Here is an 18181-nt window from a genome sequence, read left to right as displayed (position 1 = left end):
ACAGAGAAACCCTGCCTCGAAAAAACAAACAAACAAACAAACAAGAGCCACTCAGTTAGAGCCTGTCACTGCCCCCAGGGCCCCTCTCTCCACCATGTGTGCCAGCAAGTCCCCAAGTCCTTTGAGCCAGGATTTTGGTGCACCCCAGTGGGAAGACCCTGGCTTGCTCCCCCAGCTTGTAGGTTCCTACCTGGCTGCAGCTGTTCAAAGTCCACCAACATCCTGTAGGCTGTGCAGGGGTTGACACCTAGGGTGGCAGCGCTCTGGAGAGGAATGTCCTTAGGGATTCCAATCAGTGCTTCCTCACTGAACACCGCCTCAGTCCGCCAGGTTCCTGAATCAGGATGAACAGGGTAGTGAGAGAGGAGCCCTGCACACCCAGGCCCCTCTCCTTGATACAAGGACACCGAGGAGAGCAGACTTGGGAGGAGAGAGCAAAGCTCATGGTGTTCATGTCCTCGTGAACAGTTACATGCACGGTGATGTAAATAATAAAGCAATTTAAATTAGGTTTTGAAAGTCATAGCCCAAAGAATCCTGACAGAGTCTATGGGAAACATGGAGACAAGACTCCACTGGGCTCTCCCCCACTTTGTGTTTGAGTCTGAGTAAACTTTGTCTCCCAAGATTCAGATCCTCAGACACTGAACTGGGTGGATACTGTCTGCCATCTACTGGGCCAGTGTTAGGGAATCAGGGGGCGGGGGAGGTAGCCTCAAGTCTCAAACATTAAAGTTACCATAGGCAATCCTCACCTACACGCCATTACTTGGTAAACATGAACAAACAAAGCAGAGTAGGGTCTCAAGCTGCTCCTGACACTGGAGAGTAAACTAATGACAGTGAACGTAGCACAGTGTCCCTTCATGGCCAAAAGTAGAATCAAGGCTAAAAAGTAAGCCTGAGAAAGTCAATGTAGACAGCTATCTGCTATCTCAAACTGGACAGCCTTTACCACCCTGACGTTAAAAACTAAAAGCAATGGGCTAGAAAGCTAGCTCCATGGTTAAGAGCACTGGCTGTTCCTCAAGATGTTCTGAGTTCACTTCCCAGCACACACATGATGGCTCACAACTTTATAACTCCAGTTTCAGGGGATCAAACATCCTCTTTGGGCCTTGTCATAGTTTGAATGTGCTTGGCCAAGGGAGTGGCACTATTTAGAGGTGTGATCTTGTTGGAGTAGGTGTGTCACTATAGGTGTGGGCTTTAAGACCCTAGCCTAACTGCCTGGAAGTCAGTCTTCTGCTAGCAGCCTTTAGATGATGTAGAAATCTTAGCTCTGCCTGCACCATGCCTGCCTGGATGCTGCCATGTTCTTGCCTTGATGAAATTGAACTGGACCTCTGAACCTGTAAGCCAGCCCCAATTAAGTGTTGTCCTTTATAAGATTTGCCTTGGTCATAGTGTATGTGCATAGCAGTAAAGCCCTAACTAAGACAGGCCTCCAAGGGCACTGCATGCTTGTGGTGTGGACAGAAGAACTGTAAGGTTGAAGCAGGTTCAACCTTCCCCCACTCCCTTAGAAAACCTCATAATTGAGAAAAGCAGGCATTATAACCAGTTCCTGGCCAGGGTCTACCTGTCCTGAAGCAAGTAACCACGACACCCCTCTGAGCATAAAACCTAGAGTTCTCCATGCTAATGAGGTGTCTAGATAGGCCTAAATGTTTAGCCAATGAGCTTCCCTTCCTGGTCATCCCGTCCTGCAAAAGGTATTTAATCCCGGGTTAACCCTGATTAAGGTGTATGCATTCACATCTGCCATAACAATAAAGCAGTTTAGATAAGTAAGGACTGTCTCTCTCACAGAGGATTGCCATGGGGGGAGGCCTTTGTTTACCCCTTTCCAGCCTGGTGAGTAGGGGAAGGGCAGACCGTTGGACCACCGAGGTCCCTAGCAGTGTCTGGGTACACAGGAGATTGAGAACCACAACATCCGTCCCAGATCTCAGTGCTTCTTGCCTGGAAGAACACAGGCTGGAACCCCTAGTATGGACTGTACTCTGCTTTCCTTGGGTGGCATGCTCCGGCATCCCAGCTGTGAGGCAGACAGCCTGACAAGTACACAAATGCAGGCAAAATACTTAAATATATTAACACAAACTTTAAAAAATATCTTTTAAAAGGCAGGTGGATTCAATTTGAGGCCAGCCTAGTGTACCCTGTCTCCGGAGGCAGGGGCAGGGGGTGGGGGTGGGAAAACCAACAGAAACAAAATGTGGGTTATTTCTTCAGCAGTTTCCACACTCACCTTAATAAAGGCCTCACCAGACAAGGCTGAGAGGCGCCAGCCCTCTGCTTTGGCTGTGTGGTGTTCCCACTATCTCTCTACCTCTACTTTATTAAAGTTCTCTTATCCTTTCCTTTCGTCTCTACTTCATCCTCTGGGGGGAGTGTCTCTAACCTTAGGCCACCTCACTCATTTTGGGAACACTATCCTCTTGTGGCTCCCATGAAGATCCATCTGGATAATGGATGTGCCTTGAAAACGTAAGAGCTAAGAAGCAGAACACTCTAGAACACGCTAATGACTCCTTTCCATATATACACGAAATGCTATCCTAGCTTGGCTCTTTAGGACTGTACCCCACTCCACCTCTGGAGCCTTCTTTCTCATTATGTAACCTCTCCATAGGCAAATCCTTGGCTGAGGCCACATACTGGATTTTCCATTCCCCAAACTACCCCTGGTGTTTGCTCATTTTACCTTTTCCACAGGAAATGCCTTTTGGCTCATTTCTGCCTAACAACTTCTCCTACCAGGGACTTGTTCTAAGACTCTCTTCCACAGTCTCACTTGGAGTTTCCTCACAAACACCTCTGTCAGAACAGCCACGATTACTTCTGCTTCCTGTGGCTTCAGGGTACTCCCTTTTTTGAGGTCCCTCCTTCCTGACACTTTAGTCAGATTTGAGCCTTCTGGAAAGTGGGACCAACCTTACTCGTAATCTGCATCTAACCTTACGGCAAGGATATACGGAATCATATACTCCAAGCTCCAATCAACAGCGAGCCAAGGAGATGCCCACATCGCTATGTCCCTCCAGAGCACAACAAACAGGACTCAACGCCACATGCTGGAGGTAGCCTATTAACTAACAACGAATCCCACACTGCTCAGCTGCACCGAGCCAGTGGGTATGCATCTGCGGTCTAGGATCTGGAAGAATAAATGGCTGCTCACACCTGGGGACACTTACCCAAACCAGCATTTGCTGGGATCACCCAATCTCCTGGCTTCAATGCAGACACACTGCTGCCCACCGCTATCACCTGCCCAACGCCTTCGTTCCCTCCAACAGCAGGCAGCTTGGGAAGGAGGCCATAGTTCCCTGGGAGAGAAGAAGTCAGAGTACAAATGTGTGATTTGGATAAAAGTGTCATCTGCAGACTCATGTATTTGAACACTTGATCCTGAGCTGCTGACACTTTCTGGGGAGGTCTAAGGGGTGTAGTCTTGTTGAGAAAGTGTGTTGATGAGGGTAGAATTCAGTCTTCAAAGCACTGTGCTATTTCCAATGCTTGCTATTTCCAATGTTTTGAGTTCAAGACATGAGCTCCCAGTTCCCTGCTTCTGTGCCTGCTGCCTGCACCCTGCCATTGCAGAAACCCTCTGGTACCATACGTTGAAACAAAACTTTCTTCTATAACTTGTTTTGGTTATGATGTTTTATCATGGTAACAGAAAGTAACAACAGTCACACTGTCAGGTTCGGTTGCGACTCTGGAGGGCATAGACTTTGTGGTCATTCACATTTGAGCTTATCGGGCCCCTGCCCTCATGAGCTGTCCACTTAACCAAGCTCTGGCCTTCTGCTTCCTTAACTATGTAGGAGCTAAAACTCTTTGGGCACAGGATTACCACAAGGACAAACTCAAGTAAGAAAGGAGTCTAGCATGTCACAGGCTCTTCAGAAGGGTAGGCCTCCCACCACTACAATTCACCTAACTCACAGAGTGTCATGCTTAGAGGTTGGCCAGAGAGGAGCCGAGACTGTGCATGCTGCTCCTCTAGAGGACAGGCACTGCTAATCCTGAGCACTTCATACTCTACCTGAGCCAATTACCATAAGCTCCAGAGAGCAAGGTTACCTTGGATCATATTTATGTCAGATGGATTGATAGGGGCTGCCAGCATCCTCACGTGGACGTCAGATCCTTCCACAGCAGTGAGCTCCAGGTTCTTCAGCCTAAGCACAGAAAGACATTGTCAGTAGCTAAGACGACGAAGTATCTTCTGCTCAAACTGTCTCCCCAGAGTAGGTCAGCAACATGCCTCAATTGCTGTGTGCCTAGGAATCTGGTTCTGATGGAAAGGAGGTGCTTTGAGGACCAGCACAGAGTGCAGGCTCACACCAACTGCAGTGGATCAATCTTGGTATCCTCTGAGTGTCAGGAACAGAAGCATTGGTGAGCCTCTGCTGGCCTGGCCTTAGGTTCTCCACAACCTGCTTGGTTCTAAAAATCATGTGGTGCACTATTTTTTTTTTTTTTTNCTGGAACTCACTCTGTAGACCAGGCTGGCCTCGAACTCAGAAATCCGCCTGCCTCTGCCTCCCAAGTGCTGGGATTAAAGGCGTGCGCCACCACTGCCGGGCCGCACTCACTATTAATCCAGCCACTGCTGATGCGTGAACTAGCATCAGCAGGTGAGGGTATCCCAAGTGGTTCTTTCAAAGAAGCATACCTGAGAAACTCTCGGTCAGCCCTGTCCTCTGTCCATGTGTTGTTTTGTTGGCTCCAACACACATGGGCAAAGGTGACATTTCCCTTACTGCAGAGTGAGGTGATAGAAAGAGAACCTCTGTATCTGTGAAGTGTCTGCTCACTGTGACTCACACCCCAGGGAGATGGCCCTTCTGGGCTGGGGTCTTAGAAAGGATGTGCAGGTGGCGTCTTAGTCAGGGTTTCTATTCCTGCACAGACATCATGACCAAGAAACAAGTTGGGAAGGAAAGGGTTTATTCAGCTCACACTTCCACACTGCTGTTCATCACCAAGGAAGTCAGGACTGGAACTCAAGCAGGTCAAGAAGCAGGAGCTGATGCAGAGGCCATGGAGGGATGTTCTTACTGGCTTGCTTCCCCTGGCTTGCTCAGCCTGCTCGCTTATAGAACCAAGATTACCAGCCCAGAGATGGTCCCACCCACAAGGGGCCTTTTCCCCTTGATCACTAATTGAAAAAATGCCTTACAGTTGGATCTCATGGAGGCATTTCCTCAACTGAAGCTCCTGTCTCTGTGATAACTCCAGCTGTGTCAAGTTGACACAAAACTAGCCAGTATAGGTGGAGACCTTGATGTCAGGCTCTGGCATATTTCTTCTCTGAGCTAGCCTACTTGGGCTGAAGGTTGGACTGTCTACCTTCTAGCAGCTCTCAGAGTTCTGTGTGGAACACAAGGACCAGACTTCCGGTCCTCAGCACTCATGTCACGGTAGTTAGGCCAGTCCCTGTAACTCCAGCACTGGAGGTAAAGCAGAGAAAGACAGATCCACCATCAGTCAGGTTAGTGAAAATGTAAGCGCCAAGTTCTGTGAGAAGCCTTGTCTTGAAAATGAAGAAACAACTGAGGAAGCCGTCTCAGTGTCAACCCCTAGCCTCTCTACATGCCTGCATGGGCTAGCTCATCCACACACGCTTGCAAGCACATACACCCCACACATGTAAAAGACGTGCCAGGGGACTTTGAGGGAACTGTTGTTATTTAAAAAAAGTTTTATTTGGTTGGGTTAGGTCTAGTGGTATACCCCTATTCGGGTACGTGGGAGGCCGATGCAAAGAATGGTGAGTTTGAGGCTAGCCTGTGCTCTGTACTGAGACCTTGTCTCAAAAAAAACTGAAGAGCTTTTTTTTTTTGGTTTTCCGAGACAAGGTTTCTCTGTGTAGCCCAGGCTGTCCTGGAACTCACTCTGTAGACCAGGCTGGCCTTGAACTCAGAAATCTGCCTGCCTCTGCCTCCCAAGTGCTGGGATTAAAGCTTTTTATCCTAAAATTGTTTAGAATAAGAGGGTGCTGGTTCCTCTCAAACTAGAGTTGCAGTCTTGTGAGCCACTGCGTAGATCCTCTGCAAGAGCAGCCAGTGCTCAAGAGAAATGTTCTTTGTTGTTTTCTTTTAAAGTCATGCGTGTTTATCTGTGTAGCTCAGTACAGGGGTCTGTGAGGGCCAGAGGCGTCCAAGCCCTTGGAGATGGAGTGGCAGGGGGTGATATGCTGCTTGATACGGGGACTGGAAACAAACCTCCGTCCTCTGTGAGAGAGATCTGCACTTTTAGCCACAGAGCCGTGTCATCTCTGCAGAGGCCGGAGGGCTGCTTACTGGCTTGCTCAGCTTGCTCTCTTATAGCACCCAGGGATCACTTTCTCAGGTGGCACCACCCATAGTCTGGGCCTGCCCATCAATCACTAATTAAGAAAAAGCCCTAAAGGCTTGCCTGCCTATAGCTTGAGCTTGTGGAGGCAACTTCTCAATTGAGGCTATCGCCTCTCAGCTGACTACAGCCTGTGTCAACATGACATGCAACGAGGCAGAACACCTGCTGACTAGACAGCTCCGATCACTGCAGTGAGTGCCTGTGACTTTTCAATGACTGCAAACTTCTTTCCTTTCCTGAAACTTAACGCTTCAAGTCTGCAATGCTTCTCTGCGCAAATGTATCTACAAAGTAATACTTTCCTCACTTTTACTTAGCAGAATCATATATAATTGCCAGCCAGAGGCTCCTAGCATGGTGTCACAGTATCCTCACACTAAGCTGAGGTAATTCACCTGCTTCCTCCATAATCTCACCTTTTTAATTAGACCTAAGGCATGATCTTAGGCTAAAAGTGTGATTTTTTTTTTCAAGTAATGTTTTATACTAATAGTAGCAACAGAGGCATATTCTACAAGTCTGCTCTCCACCAGGCTCAGTGCTGAGAGCTTTACACGCAAGGCCTCTGTGGGGATGTGTTATCAGTCCATGCCTACTAGAGAGCACAGTTCCTGGAGATTCTGAAGTGTACACTGGCGAGTCAAAGCTGACACTGATTTACATGGCTGCACACCAACATCTAGAGGTGAGTTTGGAAGTCCTGACAGACTACAAGAACCTCAGAGAACTTGGGGAACATAAACACGTAAGCTAGGAACGCTGGACTCAGAGAAAAGCCAGGTCTCACTGTGATTAAAAAACCCTCTCCACAGAAATGAGTGGGACACCAGGGACAAGTACAGACAAAAAGGCTTTGCAAAAGAATCGTAGTGCTAAGGAAGTGTGTGTGAGTGTGTGTGTGTGTACAGCTGGAGGAGGGAGGAGGTCCTCCCTATAATAATAACTGCTGCTTTCTGAGTGTTCACCAGCCAGGCTTCCTGCCAAGTGCTTTACAGGCAGGCCAGCTTCCACCCTATTTCAATAGCTTGCAGACTATTGTTCTGCTTTTATAGCTGACGAACAAAAGCACAGAAGAGGTAAATAACTTGCCCAGGCTGCTAACAGTGGTAGGTGGTTGATCTGATCTGAACCTGGCCTTCAGATGGTAAAAGAAGCCACCTGGTAAGCCTCCAACCCAAGCTGTGAAATGAGCCCTGACCTGACCTGGCCTTGCTGCACTGGCTGAGGGAAGAGAGGAGGGTGCTGGCACTGCCAGGGTCTCCCCAGTGGACCGCCTTGGGAGGCCATCCGTGGTACTTCTCTGAGAGTCTAGGCATTAAGTCTGTATCCCAAAGCAAAGTCCAGTCCAGAACAAGCAGGTTTGCAGACTAGCTGCCTCTGAGTTATCCCCATGGCTTCTCCTGCATCCTGACAAATAACCAGGCTTTTCTTGTAAGCTGACAAAGCCCAGGAGCTCAAGCTGCTTAGATACAGCTTTTCTTTTTTCCTGCACATTTTTCTACACATTCCTTCCTTAGCAAGGATTTCACTGCCACAGTTTCTCCGTGAAATGAAAAATTCAATTCAGCCTTCAAGACCCAGCTCAAAATTTACTTCTGCAGCTCTTCCTGGAGCTGTCCGCTGGAAATGGTCACTTTCTTACTTCTTCTGCTAGGCAGCAGGGGTGACTATACCACTTAAGATCATTGCATGGGTTATGAAGTAGTTCCATAGGTGTTTTTTTTGTTTTGTTTTTCCAGACAGTGTTTTTCTATGTGTAGTCCTGTTGGTCCTGGAACTTGCCCTGTAGGTCAGGCTGGCCTTAAACTCACAGAGACCCGCCTATTTCTGGCTCCTAAATTCTGGGATTACAGGTGTGCATAACCACTGCCTGGCTCCATGTATGTTTCTTAATTGATCAAGGCATAGGTTCAAGATCTCTTTTCTGGAGTTCTTGGGATCTGATGTCCTCCAGAATTATCTATATTCCGGAGGGCTGGGCAGCCCTGTAGTCAGGTACTCCTGCATCAAGAGGCATGAATATTCACACCAGAAGAACAGACAGTGACAATCTGCTTTCCTTCCAAACCCTCAGTTTTCAGAGCTTCTTGGGAACTATGGAAAGGAGTCTGGGGATCCTTCAGACTCAGAAGCCAGAACCCTTTTTAGTTACCATCTGGTGTGTGTGTGTGTGTGTGTGTGTGTGTACTCGGGCATGCTGTATCATCTGGTGTGTGTGTGTGTGTGCGGGCATGCTGTATCATCTGGTGTGTGTGTGTGTGTGTGTGTGTACTCAGGCATGCTGTATCATCTGGTGTGTGTGTGTGTGTACTCGGGCATGCTGTATCATCTGGTATGTGTGTGTGTGTACGCGGGCATGCTGTATCATCTGGTGTGTGTGTGTGTGTGTGTGTACTCGGGCATGCTGTATCATCTGGTGTGTGTGTGTGTGTGTGTGCGTGCGTGCGTGGGCGTGCTGGGGCGGGTTGGGAGGTGCTTAGTCTCTCCTTGGTGATTAACAAGTATCTAGGTCCAAACTCATCTCCAGTGAGAGAACGTGGCCTAAGAGTGGTGGCTCCCAGACTTAGTTTGGGTTCCTGGCTGAGCAAACAGAGAAGGGATGGAGGGACTGGCAGTGGGCAGAAAGGTGCTATATTTGAAGTCTGATGGAGGTGACTTGGGGGATGGGCAGCAGACTATGCTCTGGCTAGACATAAAGAGCTGCCAGCCCACTGTGTATTAAACCTTACCTCTGGCCACCAGGCTGGACAACAAAAGGACAGCTAACTGAGTCTTCCCAAGCTTGTCAATCTGCATCTACAGGTTTCTTATCTCCCCAGTGCTCATGCTTTGGGCATCACATCATGCTAATTTCAATAAGGGAGAAAGCTGACGTTCAGAGAAACTAAGTTAGCTGGCTGAAACAAAAGCAGCAAGACTTGCTCTTAAACTAGACTTGGGGATTCTCCTAGGAGACATCAGCTTTCCCTAGGATTCAGTACATCTGAGGAACACTCCCTGCCAGCCCCCTTCCTAAGGGTCAGCAAACACACCATGAAGGCTTTGAGAAGTCCTGCAGTAGAGGAACCCCTGACTGGAACATGATTTTCACAGACCTGCTTACCTCTCAAGAGTAGATAGGACATTGGACTGAAAACTATCCCTGGTCTCATTTGGCTCCTGGAAAGCCTGGCAGAGATTCACAGAGGAGAGCAGAAAGGTAGGTAGAGACAGGCAGGGCAGAAATTAGAGTCTGGGAAGTGGAAGCCGCGGACACCAGTGGGTGGTGGTGGGAGGCAGGCCCAATACTTGCTTCCCTCCTGGGGTGAGCTGTGTTGGTCCAGCTGCATCTCATCAGGAAAGACCAGCCCCAGCCTGCCCTCATGGAATGCCATCAATACCACAGACACTGTGCCTGCAGACAGTTATAACAGTGTCGTCAAGGATACTGCTGCGGAGACTAGAAGGAATACAGGAATACAGGAATACAGGGAAGGGTCTGAATTCCAGGACCCGGCCCTCCCTTCGGTGCCACGATAGCAATCCTTGTTCCACTTGTTTTGTTTTGTTTTTTAAATTCACCGAAGGGTACGATGGCTGTGTTGCAGAGCTCAACTGAGGCCCCCAAACACAACTTGGCTGTGTTGCAAGTCACCTCTCAGCACTGTTCGGGTCTTTCCCCTGTGAGTCTGATGACGGCGCCAGGCAATGTCGAGGGCTGCCACTGTCTCAGCTGACAGATCCCAGGCTGGATAAGGTCACAATGGCTCCTTTGAGGCTCAGGCTGTACACCTGTGATGCCATATCAAGTACAAGAGAAACAAAAGCTGGCAGAAGAAAGAGCCTTTTGAGAGGGGAAAGAAAGATCCCAGTCCCCGGGGACTGCTCAGTTCTATCTGCTGGGTAAGGTAGACACTGGCCAGCTCTGCTGAGCGCTCTTTCCTGCCTCCCATGTTTAATCAGCAGCCATTTGTTCTTTCATCTTTCACTCCATCATTGCAAATAATTTTAGTCAGACCTGACTGAGAGAGCACATCACCGAACAGACCTCCCCATCTGCTCAGCACATGAGGCAGGAATGTGTGCCCTCATATAGCACTGGGCAAAGGTGACTGACACCTCCTGTGGTGTTGCTGAAGTCTGTATGTAGCCCTCATGATTAGCAGGTCGCCTTCTGTGATTTAGTGAAGAGCTTAGGATGCTGAGACTTTACTAATTAACAAGCAGGACACAAGTTGCAAGTGGTAGGAAGATGGTTCCTCAGCTCCTGACCATAGCAGGGTGTGTGAGTGGCCTAAGCTGGTGGAGAGTTAAAGGAGTCTTGGACTCTTAGGGACCAGAGCTCTTTGTCACTCACCAGCCTTGCTGGGCCTCTTCTGGCTTTCCTGCCTCAAGGTGATCCTGCCCACTTTCTTCTTGGGACTCATCTTTTGGTCATTAAACAAGGACATACAGGAATACAGGGATGGGTCTGAATTCCTGCTGCCCCTTGGCCCCCCTTCTTTTTTGAGGGTCTTAGTATGTTGTCCAGCCCAATCTTTAACTCCTGGGCTCAAACAAGTCTCCTGCTTCAGCATCCCAAGAAACTGCAGTAGAGAAAGGATTGGAACGTGGGCCATTGCTCTTGCACCTCAACAAAACCTCTCAAGCTAGTATGACTTTGTCATCTGTTCATCTGCTTCTGAAATGAGGGCCCTTCTGTCCTCACCCTGAGTGGGAAAGGCCACGAAGCATGTGATAAGACAGATAGGAATGTGACTTGGAGTGGCACTGAGTGACAGCATCTCCTTCCCAGAGGCTCAGGATGTAGGGACAACTCCTAACCTACTGTGGGATTCAGTGTGCCTGCCATGTTTTACCTCTGAGGCAACTAGGAAGAAAGTAGGGCAGTGGTGCACGGCATGAAGTCCACAGTGAGTGTGAATCCCATGACCCCGGCTTACTCTCCTCTGGGTCAGTTACTATACAAATGCCTCCCAGGTAACATGAGGCCCCAAGATCCTCAGGGCTTCTGCACACTCAGCCTCTATTGCTTAGGACATTCCTCTCACATAATATTATTTAATCTCCCATGGGGCTTAGACTTCTTGCCAGTCTGACTCCCCAAGGTCAGGAGGAGGGGATCAGGTACCCCTCTTCTGGACACTCATTACATTCTGAACACATCATAACACCTATCCCACTAGGCTACAGTGGCCCACCTCCTGGACTAGACCAGAGGGAGGGTTCCTGGGGGCAAAGGTATAAATCACTTGCCTCTGAATCTTCAGGGCCCAGCACCTACTTCTCAAAGAACCAGTGCTGTCTAGTTTCCTTATCAATGAACACTATGAACACTTCCTTCATCTTTGACTATGAAAAAGTCTAAGATGGAGCCCTCAACAGAGCACCAAACCAAAACGCCAATTTAAAAAGATACTACAGTTCGGGTTTAAGATCCAAGTTACCTGCAGAATGTTTGTTTTAAACACTGATATCAAGCGTAGAAAGAACTCTTAAGAACGAATAGCATTCTATAATGAGAATGCATTGCCAACACAACCTGGCTTTAAGCCAGAAAGGGTATTGTGCCCAAAGGTTAAGCAGTTAGAGTTAGGGAGCAGGGGTTTCTTTTGGTGTTTTGAGACTGCCCAGGCTCCCTTCAAACTCATTATGTAACCAAGACTGGCTTCAAACTCCTGATGCTCCTGCCTCCACATCAAGTGTTCAGATTACAGACATGAGCAACCATACCAGCTGGATGCAGGAACCAGGAAGAAGGCAGAGACTGGTATCTCCCCTGTCCCAGAGCAGGACTGCCCTTTTCACAAAGAACAGAAAACTCAGGGCCACTGAATGACCTATAATTTTACTCTTTTAAGCTATCATAATCCTAATTTTAAATTCCATCTTTCCCTGGGGGGAGGGGAAACTTTCAGATGATTGTAACTCCTTCTTCCAACCTTTTTCTGTACTGGGGACTCCTCCAACAAGCATCAAGTACTTTAAGAAGGAACGCCCTAGCTGGCCTTTGGGCAAGAACCTTTCAGTGTCCTTGAGGCTCAGCTTCCTCATCTGTTAAACTTGAGTGAGCCAAGCTGTATGATGTTGATGTGATGCCTAGGACTGAACTCAGGGCCCTGTGCACACTAGGCAAGGGCACTATACTGAGCTACAACCCCAGCTCCATCTGAATAAATTCTCTATGGAGAGAACCTAGTTCAATGCTTGCTACTCGGTGGGTATACAATAAATGAGAGTTATTTCCATACTATCACTAAAGAGAGCAGCATTCTGAGGGAACACTTTGTAGAATGGGGGAGGGGCAGGAGGGTGTAGGGAGGAGGAAAGAAAAGGACATCTGGGTTTCCAGACCTCTGTGGTACAGAATCTAGAAGTCTGCCCAGAGAACAGTGGGTATGGCCACCTCTGAAATTTCCAGAATCCTGTAAGACTCTGCCGCCTGATTTCATACTTTTCCCCATTCTCTCCCCCCACCTCCCAGAGCACTGGCCCACAGTACAAAACACACCTGTCTGGGAACTATTGTTTGGATTTTGGATAGTTTCATGATCAGTCACCAGACCCAGTGATGCCCAGACATTAAGATGGGAAAGGAACATTTGATTCTTTGGTGGCTGTGGGTACTGTAAACCTCACACAGGACTACAAAGGGAATCTCAGTCACTGGCCTCAGCCCACATGCAAAGTTGTCTGAATCTGAGTCAGAAGGGAAGGTCAGGCCAGACCAGGAACAATCCCTACTGCCTGGCCATCTATCCGTAGGCATTGCTTCTCAACAATGGCTAGGCATCAGTCACCGGGAGGCCTGAAAAGCGTAAATAAATGGCCACCCTAGGCCGCGACAGACCTACTGAGCACTTTAGAGGCAGAGCCCAGAAATAGTTTCCAAATGTAGCACAGGTGACAGACTGAGCTGTGAATCCAGGCTGAAGAGAATGCTCTGAACTTGGGGAAATAACTAGAAGTCTACATAGAAGACAAAAGCTGCTGGCTTTTTTCCTGGAGGCATCTGTAGACAGACTGGGCTGTTCCCAGCTTCCCTGGCACTCCAACAGGAAACCAATCAGGAGGCCACTGCACACAGCTGTTTAACCAGCCGAGCCTTCCTCATCACCTTGGGAGAACGCAATAAAAGGCGAACTTCTTAATGAAATGAGCTTTGGGTTCGGTTAACATGACAGGAGCAGGTGCTTTGCAGCAGGCTGGCAAGGAACACAAATGATGAGCCTTTGGGAGCACCACCTCATTGCTCTCTGTTTGAGTTCATTTCTGAAAATGGAGGCCTGCTCATAAGGACTTTATCAGCTCACTGCAGCAAAATCTCCAGGGATGTGTCTATCCTGACATGATTGATTCCCTATGAGCAAAATACAACTTATGGCTGATGGGTCAGCTCAGCAGGCAGAGGTACTGATGCCCAGACCTGATAGCCTGAGCTCCATCACCTGTTCGCTAAAGATGACGGGAGAGAACTGACTCCTGAGAGCTCTCTCTCTCTCTCTCTCTCTCTCTCCCTCTCCCTCTCTTAAAATCAAATACAAGATGTTTGATCTTAGACAAGTTAGTCAACCTCTGAACCTCTATGTCTATAATATCCTCTTATAAAATTCTGTTGGATCTTAATTCATAATTTCTGCATGTGAGCTACCAACTAATTACGCATATCTTACCAGTCAAAAGAGCTGTTAAGGTTGTCTGGAGTAGGGCTAAGGTGAAAGCACCAATCTGGGAATTAGGGAATCTGGACTCAGCTCTTTGCCCTAACTTGGCTTAGCTGAGGGTTTGACAAGGTCACATCACAAATATACCATACAGGGATAAGAATGAACAAATGTCACTCCACCAAAAAGCCCCGGAAGTTTCCCCTGTGGTGCCTTTATAACGCCTTGATTCACAGCAGACAGAATTACTGTAATGGTTCATGTACCAGCTATGTGCTTTGACAGTCAGAGAGGAGCTTCGGACAAACTCAGGGGCATGGGCCCTCTGGCCACACCCATTCTAGAACAATGTAAAAGAATATCAACAATAATTCAAATTCCTTGAGAAGCTGGGGGGAAGAGAGGCCACAAATTCCAGACCAGCCTGGGCAACACACCTGCAATCTCAGCACTTGGGAGTTAAGAGCCCGGCCTCTGTTTAAAAAGGGGGGTGGGGTGGGTAGGTTTGGAGTTGCACGCCTTTAATCCCAGCATTTAGGAGGCAGAGGCAGGCCATCCAGGGCTACAAAGACCCAATCTCAAACAAACAAACATGTAACCAAAGGAGCCCCCTCCCCCATTAGAAGCAGGCAACTTCAGTCCCAGTGCTGGGGGCTGGGGGTGGCAGAGGTAGAAGGATCACTAGAAACTCCAAATCAGCCAAGTCTACTCGACAAGTTCCAGGCTAGCTGGAACCATACAGGGAGACCTTAAGAAGGGAAGAAAAAATAATAATAAGATGCATGTTGGTAAGCCCAACTTGTCCACTTTTTGTTTGTTTTTGAGGCAGGGTCTCAATATGTAGTTCAGGCTAGCATTACATTCACAATCTTCCTCCCTTAGCAAGTGCTGGGACTACAGGCACACACCATGCGCATTCCCTAAACTGTATTTGAGGATGTTTTTTAAATTTTTATGTATTTTTACTGTGAGTGTGTATTTTGAGACAAAGGCTCATTATGCAACCCATGTTGGTCTCAAACTCATAACCCTTTTACCTCAGCATCCTGGGACTATGAAACAACTCCTTTTTGCTTGTTTGTTTTGAGACAGGGTCTCTCTCTATAGTCCTGGCTATCCTGGAACTGACTATGTAGACTAGACTGGCCTTGAACTCACAGAGATCTGCCGGCCTCTGTGTCACTAGTGCTGGGATCACATGCCATCAAGCTGGATTTAAACAACTCGTCATAAGTAGGCCAAGATGCACACATGGCTTGGTGGAAGGAGACTCGCATTAGAAAGAGGTGAATTCCGGCACCTATTCCAATCACTAATTAGCCGTATCATTTTAGATAAGCCCCTTGGCCTCTGTGAAAGGCAAACAATAATCTCCTATTTAAAAACAGAAGTAGAATCTAGGTAGGCTGTCAGACCGTATGTTCAAATTCCTATTCTCACTGGCTGGGTGACTTGGGGCAAATGTTAACTTTAACTTTCTTATTCCTCGCTTTTCTCATCTGAAAAAAAAAAAAAATCCAATAACTACCCCCAGACTGTTGCTGTGACAAATAGTCGGAAGCATCCACTGAGACAAAGGAGTGACTGCCACAATCCTCAAACCAATATGGGTCAGTAAACTCTGGCACCAGTGCCTCGCGGGTCCTTGGCCGCCGGAAAGCACCGGTGTCGGGTCAGCAAGCACGCCCTGGGGTCTCGGCATCTGTAGGACAGCAGAACCCTCTTCCTCGGACCCTGTCCTCTCCTGGCAGTCCGCCGCCCGCCTCAAAACCCTCCAGGAACCCCAGCTCCCTCCCCGGTGGTGGCGCCGACTCTTACTGGACGACCTTGGCTGGATCCCCATGGCTGCCATAGACCAGCGCCCGCACCCGTGACGGCTCAGAGAGAGCGGAGTAGGAGGATGTGGTCCGGCCGTGGCGGTACCAAGCCTCGAGGAGACCCGCAAGCTGAGGTGCCCGGGCTCGCGCCCCTGTCATTCGCTGGCTGACCAACATGCTGCTTCCAGCACTGGCAGAATCCGGCGCTCTGGACTACGTCATTCGTCCGCGACAGCAAGCCTGCCCCCGCCCCGCTCGTGACCACGCCCCCTTCTTTAAAAGAAGCTGCTCGCTCTCTGCCCAGGTAGTAGTGTAGGGTTTCTCCGGGACTGGTGTCAGGATTGAGGGTGGGGTAGCGTAGGGTATTAAGAGACCTGGAGAAGTTGCACAGCCAGCCAAAGCAGCCTACCCAATGAAGAGAGTTCGGAACTGGCTTAAAGCTGTGACTGCTGCTTGCCGGGTGGTGTTTGGGGAAGTCATTTACATTCTGGCCTCAGCATCCTCTTCGCACTCTTTATTGAGATACCACTGTGCCAGGCCTTTTAAAGTATTATTTCACCTTCAGTTCCCCCAGAACAACACAGAGACTTTATCAGCAGCAGCAGCACCACCACCATCATCAGTTTTCGAGACAGGTTTCTTTGTGTGTTCCAGGCTGTCCTGGAACTCCCTCTGTAGACCAGGCTGGCCTCAAATTCAGAGATCAGCTTGCTTCTGCTTCCCAAGTGCTGTGATTAGAGGCATGCTCTACCAAGACTTGGGGACTTCTTTACCCGGAGTTAACATACCAGGAATACCAGGCTCAAATCCTAGCAACTCTTTCCTAGCTTGGGCAAGTGAGCGCAACTCGGAGCCTATTTCTCATTGATGCCATGAAAATGATATACCTCATTTCAGACGGTTGTGAGGAATGGATAAAAAATTAGAAGAAGCCGGGTGGTGGTGGCACACGCCTTTAATCCCAGCACTTGGGAGGCAGAGGCAGGCGGATTTCTAAGTTCGAGGCCAGCCTGGTCTACAAAGTGAGTTCCAGGACAGTCAGGGCTACACAGAGAAAATCTGTCTCGGGAAGAAAAATAAAAACAAAACATTAGAAGAATGTTAAGGTGGACAGGATAATACACTGTAAAACCATCAAGCTGTTCAGCTATGAGAGGGGTCCCATGGAGGAAGATGTCGTTTAAAATGCTCACAGCATACAAAGAGATTGGGTGGGAAATGAAAATTCTTTGTAAAAGGTATTAACCTGGAAAGACGCAGGTTCTTAGTTTTGGTGGAAGAGAAACATCAGCATAGATAACCCGTCCGTGGAACATTTGTGTGCATGCAAGTGTGCACTGTTGCAGGCTGAAGAAAGGGAGCAAGGAAGTGCTGCAGGAGTCAGCCCATCCATTCCCAAACTGCGTGCATGGAAATCAGATGAGGTTCCATTTTAGGACTCCTGAGTTAGAAACATGGAGAGAGGCACACTATCCAAAGGTGTACATTCTTAGACGCTCCCCAGAGTCGGGTGATGTGGTAGCCCAGGAAATAAGTATCAGAGAGCGTGAAATAAGTATCAGAGAGCATTTGAAAGACAAAGATGATTGACCCAAAGCTTGCCGTGGGAAACAAACAAATTTTTCTCTGAAGAGGAGAGTCCAGCAAAGCATAGAGATTAAGGTTTTGGGAACGGGACTCAGGCAAATCTAGATTTGCATCCTGGTTCTGCCATTTCCTGGATGTTTGATTTTGAATTCATCACTTGGCTTCTCTGTGCCTCTGTTTCCCTCATGGTGAAAATGAAGGGAACTGAGCTAGGGAGGTAGCTCCGTGGTAGAGCACACATGTAGCATGTGCGAGGTCCTGGGTTTGATCTCTAACAAGGCAAAGACAAAAAAGCTCAATAACAAATCGAGAGACTCTTAGTCCCAAGGTTGTCTTGAAGACCGAGGGAGCGAGTACCACTTGAACCACTGAGCACACTGATTGGCACATGGAACGTTCTAAAACGATTCCAGGGATATGGTGTGAAGATGAAATGAGAGCTATCACTTGTAAAACATTGGGGCTTGACTCAATAACTGCATTTATTAGAGAAAGCTGATGCCTCCCAGTAGGGGAAAAATCTGTTCTCATAATAGGTGTGCACTCATGTGAACACCTATTTCCACAGTGATAGGGAGGCATACTTGTGCCAGGAAGTTCATAAGGTCCCTCTGCTGCAGGATCCTCTAGGTGACACTGGGATGCTCCTCTTTATCCCCCCACCCCCACCGCCCACTGGGTCCTCCTCCTCCTCCCTGGGCAGCCAACTAGGAAAGTCTGGAGAACCAGGCTGGAAAGTCTTCCTCCTTAAGACTGGAT

General features: G+C 48.4%; 1 protein-coding gene across 1 annotated transcript in view; it reads right to left on the bottom strand.

Moving 5' to 3' along the window:
* Mecr (mitochondrial trans-2-enoyl-CoA reductase) overlaps positions 1-16038 on the bottom strand; it is a 26212-nt gene extending 10174 nt beyond the window's left edge. Inside the window, exons 1-4 of the mRNA XM_021160378.1 lie at positions 15837-16038; positions 4096-4193; positions 3204-3335; positions 191-334 (exon numbers count right to left, since the gene is read on the bottom strand). Coding sequence (XP_021016037.1) covers positions 191-334; positions 3204-3335; positions 4096-4193; positions 15837-16012 — 550 coding nt within the window. The 5' untranslated portion in view covers positions 16013-16038. The remainder of the gene's footprint in view (positions 1-190; positions 335-3203; positions 3336-4095; positions 4194-15836) is intronic.
* Between the last annotated feature and the right edge of the window lie 2143 nt (positions 16039-18181).

The sequence above is a fragment of the Mus caroli genome, chromosome 4 (genome assembly GCF_900094665.2).
Source record: "Mus caroli chromosome 4, CAROLI_EIJ_v1.1, whole genome shotgun sequence".
NCBI classification, from domain to species: domain Eukaryota; kingdom Metazoa; phylum Chordata; class Mammalia; order Rodentia; family Muridae; genus Mus; species Mus caroli.
The sequence above is the reverse complement of the archived record's forward strand: the minus strand, read 5'-3'. Positions and strand labels throughout refer to the sequence as shown.